This window comes from Medicago truncatula, chromosome 7 (genome assembly GCF_003473485.1).
Source record: "Medicago truncatula cultivar Jemalong A17 chromosome 7, MtrunA17r5.0-ANR, whole genome shotgun sequence".
Lineage (NCBI taxonomy): Eukaryota > Viridiplantae > Streptophyta > Magnoliopsida > Fabales > Fabaceae > Medicago > Medicago truncatula.
The window spans coordinates 11769940-11785076 of NC_053048.1; the positions used below are offsets into that span (position 1 = coordinate 11769940).

The following is a 15137-nucleotide window of genomic DNA, read 5'->3' on the forward strand; positions in this document are numbered from 1 at the left end:
TTTCGTGGCATTTGTACAAGTTATGAAATTGTTTTAAAATAACTTTTCTCAAAACAATAAGTTTTCAAACAACCTCAATTCATCTCTTCAAATTCAACACAATTCACAACAACATCTCAACATAAATCATACCCAAGTCATGAAATGAGATCAACATCAACAATCAACCACAATCATAACATATACTCATACACTCCATCATAATTCAACAACAACATGTCAAATTCATCCATTTTGCACAATTTTCATAACTTTTCATTTTCACATATTTAAACATGTAATTTAACCAACAATCATACAATTATTATCAATTCATGCATACAAACATATCATCAAAGTTGGAGCACGAATTTAGCAACAATTATCCATTCATTCATTTCAACCCATTTCATCCAAATCATGAAAAATTGCAAAGAATGAACATGATTATGATAAAGACTAACCCCCTTACCTTAGATGAAGATTAGACCAAACCTAGGCTTCAATTTAGCTCCTAAGCTTTCCCAATGGATTCTTCAAGTTCTTCTCTCCAAACCCTTATCTTCTCTTCCCACTTTCTCTCTCTAGAAATGTTTTGTGAAATGAAAATGATTTGGTCCTTCTAACACTACCCTAGTGTTATCTCTACTAATGGGCTTAACTTAGTTTCTAGTGGGCTTAACCCGTTTCTATTCAAACCAAAAAAAATATTACTACACTCCAAACGATATTTTAATTAATAACGGTAAAATGTCACCAACGGTAAAATCTCGACTTTCTCTAGTAACTTAATGAAATAACCATTCTCACTAATTACTAAAAGCAATTCCCACTAAAAATTATAATTTTACCCATCCTCACAAAATTACCAAAATACCCTTCTAATACGAAAACCCATGAAAATGCACCCGATGACAATTAATTACACACAAGCACAAATAATCACACACAAACACATAATAAAATGATTAAAATAAATCTAGCTAAAAATCGAGGCATGTGTACTTCTATTCTTGATTGTCCAATGGATAGTTGCACACATCCTCAACAACCTTGGTGTGAATTACATGGTGTTGTTGTTCTGTATCATGAATCCGAAATAGGACTCTGTGAATGTATTTGAGTGTTGTGCTCGTAACATTCTACTAAAAAAATTTATAAGTTTTCATTTCGTAATTTTATTGGAACCCAATAATTTGTATTTTTTACATTTTTTGTTTTCACGAACCATATAGCTATGGTTTTGTACTCTAAGATGATCGCAATAAAATTAATGTTTTGTACTCTTAACTGCGGAGTTCTTATGGAATGAGCTACCGAAAAGTAGATGCATCTTGTTGATATAGGTAGTACCAAACAATTCTTATAAGCCTTCCTTCACCATGCAGTCCCATACCTGTACGGCCTCAGGATCCCTCTCATTCCGATGTGATTCAGTTTTGCCTAGAAGCATGCCAGGAGCCGGACCACTCCCCGCCCTCATCAACCTCGGGCGTTACATGCCCACCAAGCGGAGGCGTTACATATATAGCTAGTTGGTTACCAAGCTGGGGGGTGAATAGCTTTGTGAAAAACTTTATGGAGATTTTGATAAAATTGAATTTTAATGAAATTGACTATTGGAAATTTGCTTAAACAATCACAATCAATGAATCAATAAGAAGCAAATATATGAGGAATAAGATTTTATCTTAGAATTGAAAGATTCACGATACAAATCTTTATACACAATCAATTGTTAATAAACCTTGAAATAGGTGCAAAACAATACACAATTTCAAACCAAACCTATATGACAATAAACCTAATTATCATTTGAAATCACAATACACATGAATTTGATTAATTGAATTGGTATTGCATTTAATCGATCCAAGTAAAATTGTTTTAACCTAAATCAAATGGATTTAAATTATTATTTTGAGAAAATGCTACTTAGATCAAAACTAGCAATTCACTAATCAAATAATCAAATAATCAAGTACAATATTAAAAGTAAAGAGAGAGACAGAGAACACCGATGTTTATAGTAGTTCACCCTTGTTAGTCCTCGCTAAGGGTTACCTCTACTCTACTTGATGAAGTACGCCTTCACCAAGGTCATCCAATATGTATGAAATGTTGATTACAATGTTTATAAGAGTTCCTTCAAATTAAAGCCCTAATTCTTCAACTCCTATGTAAAACAAAACTCCCCCAAACTTCAAGTACCCCTTGAATTTGGTGCTCCTTGAATCTTCGGATCCTTGAATTACCCGTGCATTCCTTCGATCTCTTCACTCGAGTCTTCAATGCTACGTCCGGTAAACGAACCCCCTTCGATCTCAAGAATAGTTAGAAAGACCCCGAAGTCCATTGTAGGTGGAATGAGATTACTCAATTCCTTTGAAGTCTTGATTAAGCCCAATCAACCTTCTTGAAAGAACTAAACGACAATCCTTACAAGCACCCTAGAGAATCTATACACTTAAAGACAAAGTGATTCTAACAAAAAGTGTTTAATCTTGAAGAATGTATGAGCAATGAGTTTTTGAGACCTAGAGAGAATATATGTAAATGATTCAATGATTTTGGAGTTGTGAGCAGAGTACAATATATAAGAGCAAGCAGAAAGACCAAATTTTCGCACAAAATGAACTGAGTGAATCGATTCAAACCATATAATTAGACAAGGGAAAATTATGATGAAGAATGAAACGTGTCAAGTGATAATTGAGACGACTGAAATAGCCCAGAAGGTATTTGATACGATTCAAAACAAGATTGAATCGATTTAGACGATGTTAGAGAGTTTGATGAATCGTTTCATTGAAATTTGAGTCGATTTAGGCAAGAAAGAAGTGAAAAATTGAAGCTGACATCATTTGAATCTATTCATAAGTTTTGTGAATCGATTCACTATGAATAGGTTCACTGCGATACTATTCAGGAAAATTTGACTTGATTCAAAAGGAGTGACACAAGGAAAATGGACAAAAGGAATGCTAGATATGAATCAATGAATCATGAATCGAATCAAGCAATTCACGGAAGGATTTTCCATATATGACAACACACGAGACATTAAGGAATCACATGACACAATGAGACATGATTTGCTAGGGTGTTTTAACAAGTTTCTAAGCTAAAGCTAATCAACATAGAAGAACATGATCAAAACATAAACCAAAGAAATAAGCGATATCATCATCAAATAACCTACCCATCTTAGACATCGTCAAAACATAAACTAAAGCAGTAACCAATATTATCTCCATTCTCCCCCTTTTTGATGATGTCAAACACATGTTAATGATGTGGGCTAATCTCTCCCCCTGAAACATATAGCATACAAGAAACGCACCAACACGAGCAAACGAGCAAATAAATATGGCTATATATATAGTCACATAGTTACGTATGAAGAAATATATGACATACATATGAAGGAATATATCAACATTATCTCCCCCTTTGACAACGTCAAAAAGTGATATTAACCAAGGTGGAATATCATAAACAAGCAAGTAAGCAATCGCAATTGACTACAAGCCAACATAAACATGCACGAAATCAAAATTAAAGGTAACAACAAGCATGGATACCAATAACCATAAACATGCGCATGAGCATGAAAACCAAATTTCATGAAAGAGACAACAATCATGATGACATAATTTCCCCCTTTAACAATGTCAAAGAGAGATGGTGTAAAGGTTAAAAGCACATGCCGAACACAAGAAAAAGGAGTTGCCATGCAAGATTTTAGAGAACATCCCCAAAACAAATAGCATGTAAACAATCGCAATTGGATTACAAGCAAGAATGCAAGACAAGGCAAAGAGAAAATATAACATGCAACAAGGGATGGAAAAAATCAACGATAAACAACTACTCATGCGTAATATTACAATAGTAACATAAGAACAACATTTTAAACATAAGATAGGGTCAGAGTAAATTTTCAAGGAGAAGTAAAAACACATTTGACACTCAATTAAAATTCTTTACCTATAACCAAAACTTACTCCCTTGTAATAGTCCGCTAGGGAGAGATAGAGAGCCATCTAAACCATTCTAAACAAGAGCACGTAGACAATCACAATAGATATATAAGCAAGCATGCGAGATACATTACAAAAGAAAGATAGCATACAAAAGGATGAAAGGTAATCAACAAACAAGATCACATAGGGTAAACACAATTAACCTATAAGAGAAACTATCAAGAAAAACGAGAGAGGTAAGAGAAGATTTTGAAGGGAAGATAAAAACGTATTAGAATCTTCCAAGAAAACTTTACCTACTATCAAAATATACTTACTCCTTTGTAAGAGTGCTTCAATGATAATGAAGATGAAAGGTCACTCGTGATCAACCAACATGATAAGGCAATGGAGAATTTAGATATTTAAATTCCTCGAATGTGCCTTCATCACACTTTTGCCCATGATGTCCTTAAGAGTTAAGGAGCTTATAGTGGAGCATCATCTTTGACTTTTCTCATTCTTCATCACACTAAACCAAACACACCTTTCCCAAATCTTTTGGGAGTAAGAGAAAACAAGGAATACCATAGTTTGTTGGGTATTTGTATTGGCTGCATTGTTGCTAAAACAAATATCTTTGTTCTGTAATTTGGAACCAAAGTTTCAACATGTGTTTAGGCGTCTATGGAAGATGTTGGATACAATGCTTCAACATCCTGGCACGGTTCAGTGTGTTCGAGTTCTCGCCTGTTTTGTACGCGCGCCCTTTATTGTTTAAGGAAACAATATTTCCTTAACTTATTGATCAAGCAACGCCCATATCTTCTAAGAATCGGTTGTGGAATATTTCTAAATTGTGTTTTATATTTTAGGAAATATTTATTATTGTTTGGAACGATCCTATAAATGTTTCGACATTTTAGGACTTTCCAGATTTGTTTCTGATTCTTGTTTTGCAGATCAAGCTGAACCGATCTGCATTGTTACTGAAGCCCAACGAATTATTTAGCCCAAGCTGCTTCAGTATATAAGGAAGACTTCAAGACCTAATTGATTATTCAAGCCGTCATTCTAAAAGTTATATTTTTAGGGTTTGAGTCTTCATGTATTCTGCTCTTGTATCGTTTGTGATGCAAGTTTAGAATCTATTGTGTGTTCTTTCTTGTATCGTCTGTGATACTTCTTAGGACTGTTTGTGAGTATTAATTACTCTTTGTACTGCACCGAAGTGGTGAAACAAGGTGCTAGTTGTTTGTGTTGGAAGGTAACTTCTACTTTTTTTGGTTTAGGTCTGACAGGTCACTAGGGTAGTGACTGACCATTAGGATAGTGAGATGGGATTTTAGATCTAGGAGTTCCTAGGTTGGAGTATATACGGGTAGGTCCTAGGTCATATAGTGTAAACGAGGAGTTTGCTGAGAGCTATTGAATAAGGACTACACTAGTAGATTTCCTTCCTGGCTTGGTAGCCCCTAGAGTAGGTGTGTTTGTCACCAAACTGGGTCAACAAACTCATTGTGTTATTTACTTTCCTGTCATTTACTTTCTTGTTTTATTTCAGTTTATCACGTGATGTTGAAACATTAATCGTAACATTGCAAACGCTGTAACATCATATATAACTTATTAAAACAAGTGCGCTAGAATTTCAATTGGCATCAAACCATACACCCTGCCTGTTTTAAGGTGAGGTCTAGGGAAGTTTTACTCCAGCGTTATGGACAAGGAAGGTGGATTTGTGAATAGACCCCCTCTGTTGGATGGTTATAACTATTACTATTGGAAATATCGTATGAGGGTTTTCCTTAACTCAATTGACAGCAGAACATGGGAAACAGTTCTGAGAGGTTGGGAACATCCTGTGGCACTTGATGATGATGGTAACAGGACTGATGTGTTGAAGCCAGAAGAAGAATGGAATGTTGCTGAAGATGAATTGGCTCTTGGAAGCTTTGAATGCCTTGTTCAATGGTGTTAACAAGAACATGTTTAGATTGATCAAGCAATGCACTTTTGCTAAGGATGCGTGGGAGATTCTCAAGACTGCACATGAAGGCACTACTAGGTAAAAAGTGCTAAAATCCAACTTCTTACTACGAAATTTGAGAATATGAAAATGTTGGAAGATGATAGCATTCAGAACTACCACTTGAATATTCTAGATATTGCAAATTCTTTTGAGTCTCTTGGAGAGAAAATCTCGGATGAAAAACTCGTGAGGAAGATCCACAGATCTCTACCCAAGAGATTTGACATGAAGGTCACTGCTATTGGGGAGGCTCAAAACATATATAGTTTAAAGGTTGATGAGTTAATAGGATCTTTACAAAATTTTGAGATAACTGTTAACAATAAGACTGACAAGAAGGGAAAGAATATTGCTTTTGCATCTAGTGTTGATTCTGATGATGCACATGCAAATTATGAAGATGATGAGGAAATGTCAGAGTCACTAGCACTCTTGGGAAAACAGTTCAAGAAGATTTTAGGACGATTTGACAGAAGGTCCAGGTCAAGAGGTCAGAACATCAGACCCAACATTGACAATCAATCTAGTAAAGAGAAGATGGCAAAGCCTGATGGAATGAACTCTCAATACAAAGGAGTGCAATGTCATGAATGTGAAGGTTATGGTCATATTAGAGTAGAATGTGTTACTTTTCTTAAGAAACAGAAGAAAAGCTTAATTGCTTCCTGGTTTGATGATGATAAATCTGATCTAGATGGGGAGGGAGAACCTGCTAATCACATTGCTGCGTTATCTAGGAAAAAAATTTGTGACGTTGAACCTGATAAAGAAGATTTGGGCTATGATGATTTAGCTATGTTTCATAAAAACCTAAGTGACAGAAACATTGATACATGCCTACAACTTGAGGAGGAGAAAAACATCAACAGTAAATTGGAGGTTGAAAAGGCCAGTTATCAAGCAAAAATCTCTGAACTCAATAATGAGGTGACTCTGCTGAAATCTCAATTTAGTAATGTTATTGAGCAATTATGCATGATGGCAACTGAAACAAACAATTCAACCTCAAGTAAAGGTGTTGTGTCACATCCTAAGAGAGGAGAAGGTCCTTTGAGAGGTGTTAAAACTAAGGAAAGTGGCTACTTGTGGGTACCACAAAGAATAAGTCAGACCGATGGACAAACTGGGATCTTGAACACAATGTTTGAACATCAGGCAACTCCCAAGGAATTTGATCTTATACACCTTGGTAGAGTGAATAATTGGAAAAGTATCTATGATAATTGGCTGTGTGAGAAAAGTGATGAATTCTCTTCGTATTATGAGAAACAATCAATTGATATTGTTGTTAGAGTCCTATAATCCAAGCAATGTGATTAATTAAGGGGCACAATTGAAATTCATCATCATAAGAAGTTGAAATAGTTAAATTGATCAGGACGCGTGGTTCCACATTCATTATTGCACACTAATCCAGGTTTTATGTCTCAAGCCCAACTGAAATTACTAACAGCATGACATAACTCCTCCCATGTTATTACTCTCTCTTTGGCTCCTCCCGAGTTCAAAAACATACACTTTTTCGCTTCTCACTTGCCTCAAACGACTCATCTCTCCTTCAAATCATTATCAACAACACCAGACCAACAAAATCTCATTTCGTGTTCTTAAACAAACCTGGACTCTGAACTCCAAGAAATCAACGTTTCAGTTCCTAAGATGGTCAAACCAATCACTAATGTTCCTCCCACAAAACTTAAAAAGAAGTCACTTCTGAATCCACTTCAAGGAAGAAGAATACTGTAAAGAGGGATGAATCTAAGGTTGCGCTTTCTATGCCTGAGTTGTATGAGAAGGGAAATCCTCTTAAAGCTACTAAGGTAGGCACCACCACTCAGGCTTCAAAGAACACTGATAATGAAGATGCTTTCGAAATATCCTCTGATGTTGCAACACCTATTTGTGAAAAAGGTATTCCTGATTCAACCCTGAATTCTGATGTACCTATATCTGATAAAAAAACTAGGGTTAAAAGATTTGAATGTTGCCATAGAAAATTCTGTAAACATGGATGTTGGTGATTCTGGAAATGTGACTAGAGGTGATAATCTGTTGAGAGCAATCCTAAAAAGACTAATGCTCAAAGGGATGTTGGGCTGGATGTTGGAATATCTTTAGGCCAACATGATTATCTTACTGATGGAGCTGAGACTGTGGCTGATGAAAAAGAACCTAGTTTTGAGACCGCTTCAGAGAGGGATGCGAATTCTGAGAATGAGAACTCTCATGCTGAAGAGAGTAAAGAATCTGAAGGTGACTCTATAGAGGATCTAGAGGAAGAAGGATCTGGTGACAAAGAAAAGGATAAAGTTGTGGTAGATGTTGACGAGCTTGACTTGGATGATGTTCCTTCGACACATAATGTAACGCCCTATTTAATTATTTAGTTATTTTGTTGAGTTTAGAGTTTATTAAGATGATTTATATGATTGATGTGATTTAAATGATTATGTGATGTGTGTTATTTTATTTGAGAGGTCTTATTTTATTATTTAATAGAATATGATTTGAAAATAAAATAAATGTTGAGATGAGGGGTTGTTTTGAGAATTTAGAGAGTTTTGTGGGGAAAAGAGGAAATAAGATAAAATAGATGGGAAGAGATAAATAGGTTTAGAAAAGTTTTCACGTACAATCAGTTTTGGGAAAAAGGGAGAACAAGAGGAGAAGAGAACCAAGAGAGAAGTTGCGATCGATTTGTTAAGGTAAGGGTGAGACTAACATTCAATTTTCTTAAGCTTATAATTCTAAAGATTAGATTTAGCAAGTTGAAGGTTTAGTTTTGAGAATTGGAAATTAGGGTTATAAGTGATCAATTGAGGATTTGATGATGGAAATTTGTAGAATTGATGTAGAAAGTGTTTACATACCTTAGATAATCCATATGGTGATGTTTAGAATCAGTTTTAAGCTTAGAAGCATGTGATTAGGTGGATTTTCGTAAATATCTGCATTCTGCCCGAGCCTGAATTCATCGCTCGCCCTGGCGAGGGATGATCCTTGCCTCGCGAGTGATGAACGTCATCGCTCGCCTCGCGAGCAATCCTTTTCGCCACGCGAGTTGCACCTTGTAGCTCGCCATAGCGAGCGGATCACTCGCCATAGCGAGCGGATCACTCGCCATAGCGAGTTGATCAGTGAGTCAACCTGATTTTGTGATTTAACTCCTTTAGTCGAGCTTTAGATGATTTTGAGTGTCTGAACATGTATAAGTATGATTAGGCAAGTTTTCTGAACTCGCCATAGTGAGTAGAGTGGCTCGCCCCGTGAGCTGCACAGTGGTAGACAACCTTGTTTAGGGTTCTTGTGATCTTCGTCGCACGTGAGGTTTTGAGTTGACTCTGGGGTAGGAATGAAGGTGGATTATAATAATGTTGATGTTCAGTGAGTCTGATATAATATGATATGATGTTATTAGTAATTTGATATATTTGTATATGCATTATGTGAATTATATAAGATGTTTAAGTTGATGATTGATTATTATTTGATATTGTTATATCCTGAGATGTTTATGTGCTGCCTATGTTGTTGTTGTATATTAATTAAGATGCATGTGTCGGTTTAAGATGTAAGATGTTGTTCCAAAGTGCTGGAGTCCTAAGTTGTTGATGTTGTCCAAGTTGTACATGTTGTTGAGTCCATGCATACTCATTCAAGTTGGGCCCTTGATGCCCTGGAGCCTTTGCTCAAACACTTTGGGGGCTTGATGCCCTGGAGCCTTTGCTCAATTAAGTTGAGGGCTTGATGCCCTGGGAGTATATTTATGCTCAAATAAGTTGAGGGCTTGATGCCCTGGATTGGTACCACATGCATGATTAAGAAGATAAGTTGCATAGTCAAGTCGAAGTTGCATTGTCGAGTCAAGTTGTTAAGTGGTTACATTTTAATAAAGTGTTTAATGAAGAATTATTATATGATGAATTGATGATGTATATGTTGTTAAATATAATTGATCGAGAATAAGTTGTTGTTAATTGCTGTCGTGAGTGGTTTTCTCCCTCACGTGTGTCTTAGGTGCTCTGATACGTAACGGGATGAGATTTTATTGTTGCTTTTCTATTCCTTACGTATTACTTTATAAAGTTTCATGATTATGTTCTTAGATGGGATTTTTCTGAGATGTTATGATGAGGTCTTCGTGCCAAAGACTAATTTTAGATGTTGAATAAATTCTGCTGCGAAGTATTAAATATTATGTTAATGAATTTTGAAGGATAATTAGTTAATTATTCCGTTTATGATTTTAAGAGAAGGAGTTTGACATTCCGTTTATGTGGATTACTCTGATTATTTATATGAAATTTTTATGTTGGGAAAACGGGGTCTTACAATTGGTATCAGAGCAGGTTGTTTAGATTGTTGAGTAACAGTTTTAATATTGTCTTATGTTGTTTCGATTGTTGTTTGTTGTGTAGAGAACTAAGAATGGCTGGAAGAAACGACGATGCGATTGCTGCTGTATTGGAAGCTGTGGCTTAAGCTGTGGGGCATCAGCCTAATGCTAACGTTGGTGCTAATGCTGAAGTGAGGATGTTGGAGACTTTTCTGAGGAATCATCCTCCTACTTTTAAAGGAAAATATGACCCTGATGGAGCTCAGACGTGGCTCAAAGAGATTGAGAGAGTGTTCCGTGTTATGCAATGCCCTGAGGTTCAGAAGGTGCGTTTTGGTACACATATGCTAGCTGAAGAAGCTGATGATTGGTGGGTGAGTCTTCTACATACCCTATAGCAAGATGGCGCGGTTGTTACTTAGGCTGTGTTTAGGAGAGAGTTCCTAGATAGATACTTTCCGGAAGATGTTCGCGAGAAGAAATAGATTGAGTTCCTTGAGCTGAAGCAAGGAAATATGTCAGTGACTGAGTATGCTGCCAAGTTTGTGGAGTTGGCTAAGTTTTATCCGCACTACTCTGCTAGAGGACATCGAAGGGACTTAAGGGTTCTCTAAAAAGTACAATTGGTTTAGGAGCGCTCTCCTAGAGGACATCGCCTTCCTAGGCCCTCAGAACTTGTCTGAATCTATTATTAAGAACTCTTCAGCTTTAAAAGCACCACGCCTTGTACCAAGACTTGTGCTTGGGGGCTGTGGATCGTCATAAAATTCCTAAGGACTTAAAGACCCCCAAAAGGGCTTCTTAGACCTCTCAAGAAGGCCTTAGCACCCTTAAAAAGAGCCACAAGGCCCGAGGCGCGTTCTACCCATAGCGCCACCATAATGATCTCTAGAATCTTCTAGAAACCGCCCTAAATACATAAATACCCCTATTACTTGGAGACTAAGCAACCGAAACCCAAGCCCATAGAAGGCTATAAATACCACCCTTGGGAACACTCTCAAGGATCTGATAATCAGTCTAAAACCCTAGTATACGATTCTTAACACTATAATCCTTATTGTACTTTTGTGCAAGTACAATTGGCGCCGTCTGTGGGAAAAGGTAAAACTAACCTTGACCACGATTCTTTGGATCGGAATCTCGATACAAAGAAACACCGAGTCGTAGTCTTCTCTGCGATTTGGAATCCTAACCCTTACTCAAACCTAAATCGCACCTCACGTACGATTTAGAGAAAGACCGCTATGGCAACACTAGAAGAAGCAGAAACGATGAAGAGTCAGATCGCCCAGTTGTTGGAAAAGAACGAAGCCCTACTCGCTTCAGTGGAAACCATCCAGCAACAGCAGCAACAAGAGAAGGCGGACTCTCATCACGGCGAGATGGATGAACCAGAACCCCAGCCGTTCTCAACTGAAATATGGAACGCTCCTGTTCCAGATAACTTCAAACCGCCGCACTTACCAACTTTCGACAGGAGAGGTGATCCATCTGAACATGTAACTGTTTTCAACACCAGGATGTCGGTGTATGGAGTTGCTGACTCCCTTAAGTGCAAATTGTTGGCGGGTACTTTTGCTGATGCAGCTTTACGCTGGTACATGACCCTTCCTCACTTTTTCGTTGTTGGTTATCAGGACATGATAAAGAAGTTCACCCAACAATTCTCTGGAAGTCGCCATCGTAAAGTATTGTCAACTAGCTTGTTCAAAGTTCGACAGGACCAAAATGAATTGCTGAGAGAGTATCTTGCTCGCTTCAACGATTCAACAATCAAAGTTTCTAATCCCAATCAAGAAGTTTTCGTTGGAGCTTTTCAGAATGGTTTACGCGCTGGGCAATTTAATGAGTCGCTAGCGTAGAAACCCGCTGATTCAATGGAAGAAATAATTGCTCGTGCTGAATGCTATGTGAAAGGAGAGGAATCTAATGCAGAAAAAAGAGCTAGGGATGCCAAGGAAAAAGGAAACTCAGGAGTAGAGCGGAGGAATCCTTATGTTCCACCTAACAGGGATAGGGGAACCTTCAAAAAGCCTCACGATAGGGGTCCTCATCGATATTCGCACGATCACTTCACCCCCTTGGACACCCGTCCTGAAAAAATTCTCAGGGAGGTTCTCGAGTCAAGAATAATCCCGCCAGCTGCAGAACCCCGCGTCAAGTACATGGGTCTCAACAAAGATGCTTGGTGCAAATATCATCAGGTACTAGGCCACGACACGGACGAGTGCGTTCATCTGAAGAAGGAAATTGAGAAGCTTATCCAGAACGGGAAATTAAGAGGTTGTACCAAAAACAACGAAGATAGGCGTCGGCCGGAGGCAACCCTTGATAAACCCGCTGCCGAGCCTAAACATACGCTTCATACCATCTCAGGTGGTTTTGCCGGAGGCGGGGAATCTGGTAAGTCCCGAAAGAAGTATGCTCGCCAAGTGATGCTTCTAGGAGATGCTCATGCTTCAGAAAAAATCCCAACTATTTCTTTTTCTCAGGAGGATTTCGGACAGGTAATCCCTCATGATGATGATCCATTGGTTGTTTCTTTCCAACTTCTTAACCGGGAAAGGGTACTTGTGGATACCGGCAGTTCTGCAGATGTTCTTTATTATGATGCTTTCAACAAGATGGGTTTAAGCGAAGAACAGCTTCAACCTTTCAAGGGAACCCTGTCAGGTTTCACCGGAGAGAGGGTACACGTTCGTGGTTATCTCACTCTGAAAACCATTTTCGGAACAGGGGATCAACAAAAATCCATGAAGATCAGATATTTCGTGTTCAACGCGCCCAGCTCATACAACGCTATCATTGGGCGTCCTTCCATCAATCTCTTAGACGCTTTCGTCTCCACTAAACACTTAATGATGAAATATCCCCTGGTCAATGGGCGAGTTGGGATAGTGAGGGGCGATCAGAAGATTGCACGAGAATGTTATCATGCCAGCCTCAAACTCGTCGTGAAAAGCAGTGAAATACTCGGTGTAAATCTCATTGACCTTGATCCGTGAAGATTACCAGCAGGAGCGGATAGAACCTGTCGAAGATTTGAAAGATATCATGATTGGGACAAGTCCTCATCAGACCACTAAGATCGGAACCTCACTTGAGAAAGCTGAGGAACAAAACTTGATTCAACTTTTAGAAGAAAACTCCGACCTTTTTGCGTGGTCTCCTTCTGATATGCTCGGAATTGATATTAAAGTAGCTTGTCATCATCTGGCAGTCAACCCTTCAGTGAAACCGGTAGTAAAGAAGAAGCGGAAGATGGGTGAGGAAAAGCGATAGGCAGTAGATGAAGAAGTAAGAAAGTTAAAGGAAACACATTTCATCAGCGAGATCAAATACCCTACGTGGCTCACAAATACTGTTCTAGTGAAAAAATCTTCAGGAAAGTGGAGAATGTGCGTGGATTACACAGATTTGAATATGGCGTGTCCTAAAGATCCATACCCCTTACCAAATATTGATCACCTGATAGACAACGCCGCCGGGTACAAAACCCTGAGTTTTATGGACGCCTATTCCGGCCACAACCAAATCAAAATGGATCCTTTGGACGCCCCTAAGACTGCTTTCATGACAAATCAAAAAAATTATCACTATGAGGTAATGTCATTTGGTTTGCGAAATGCAGGAGCAACTTTTAAACGCTCTATGAATACTATTTGTAGCGCTTAGATTGGAAGGAACCTGGAGGTATATGTAGACGATCTCATGGTAAAGACACCGGCTGAGGGTCAACACTCAGTGGACTTAAAAGAAATTTTTCAGCAAGTGCGGAAGGCAAACATGCGCCTTAACCCCGCTAAATGCACGTTTGGAGTACATGCGGGAAAATTTCTGGGTTTTTTATTAACCAGAGAGGGTATTGAAGCTAACCCGGATAAATGTCAAGCCATCATCAACATGAGAAGTCCATGCAACGTTAAAGAAGTTCAACAGTTAACAGGAAGATTAGCAGCACTGTCCAGATTCCTTTCTTGTGCAGGGGACAAAGCTTTCTCTTTCTTTGCCACAATAAAGAAAAAGGAAAAATTTGAATGGACTCCAGAATGTGACGAAGCTTTTCAGAAGATCAAGATTTTTCTCACCACGCCACCTATCCTTCATCGCCCAACACAGGGGGCGGTCCTGTCTCTATACCTTTCAGTTTCAGAGAACGCTTTGAGCTTCGTCCTCGTCGAAGACTCAAAAGAAAAGGAGAAACCAGTATATTTCGTCAGCAGAGTCTTCAAAGGAGCAGAATTGCGGTACCAGAAGATTGAAAGGCTAGCGTTAGCAGTGGTGGCAACCGCCAGGAAGTTACGCCCTTATTTTCAAAGCCACAGAGTAATCGTCAGAACCAATTACCCAATAAAATAGATTCTCATCAAGCCGGATCTGACGGGAAGAATGGTATCCTGGGCAGTCGAGCTCTCAGAGTATGACATCCTATTCACTCCCCGAAACAGCATCAAATCTCAGGTACTAGCTGATTTTATGGTTGAATTTGCTTCCCCCATCCAGACTACCACCCCTGTCGTTTGGACATTATCAGTGGATGGGTCGTCAAACTTGAAGGGATGCGGGGCGGGTATCATCCTAGAAGGCCCTAGCAATCTACTCATCGAACAATCATTAAGGTTTGAATTCAAGGCCACTAACAATCAAGCAGAATATGAGGCTTTGATAGCTGGAATGACTCTAGCTCGAGAGATGGGTGTAGAGAACCTCAGAGCTCGGAGTGATTCTCAGTTGATGACCAATCAAATCTCCGGAGAATACCAAACTAAGGATTCGCAACTTTCTAAATATCTCTCAAGCGTGCGGAATTTAGCTGCGTTTT

At 38.5% G+C, this 15137-nt stretch overlaps 1 protein-coding gene across 1 annotated transcript; it reads left to right on the top strand.

Moving 5' to 3' along the window:
• The first annotated feature begins 12192 nt into the window (after window positions 1-12192).
• Window positions 12193-13320, top strand: LOC112416572 (uncharacterized). Its single transcript, XM_024770812.1, has one exon. The coding sequence runs from the start codon at window positions 12193-12195 to the stop codon at window positions 13318-13320; it is 1128 nt and encodes a 375-aa protein (XP_024626580.1).
• Window positions 13321-15137: the final 1817 nt, after the last annotated feature.

Coding starts and splice junctions, on each gene's coding strand:
- LOC112416572 (XM_024770812.1), top strand. CDS start 12,193: ATGGAAGAAATAATTGCTCGTGCTGAATGCTATGTGAAAGGAGAGGAA.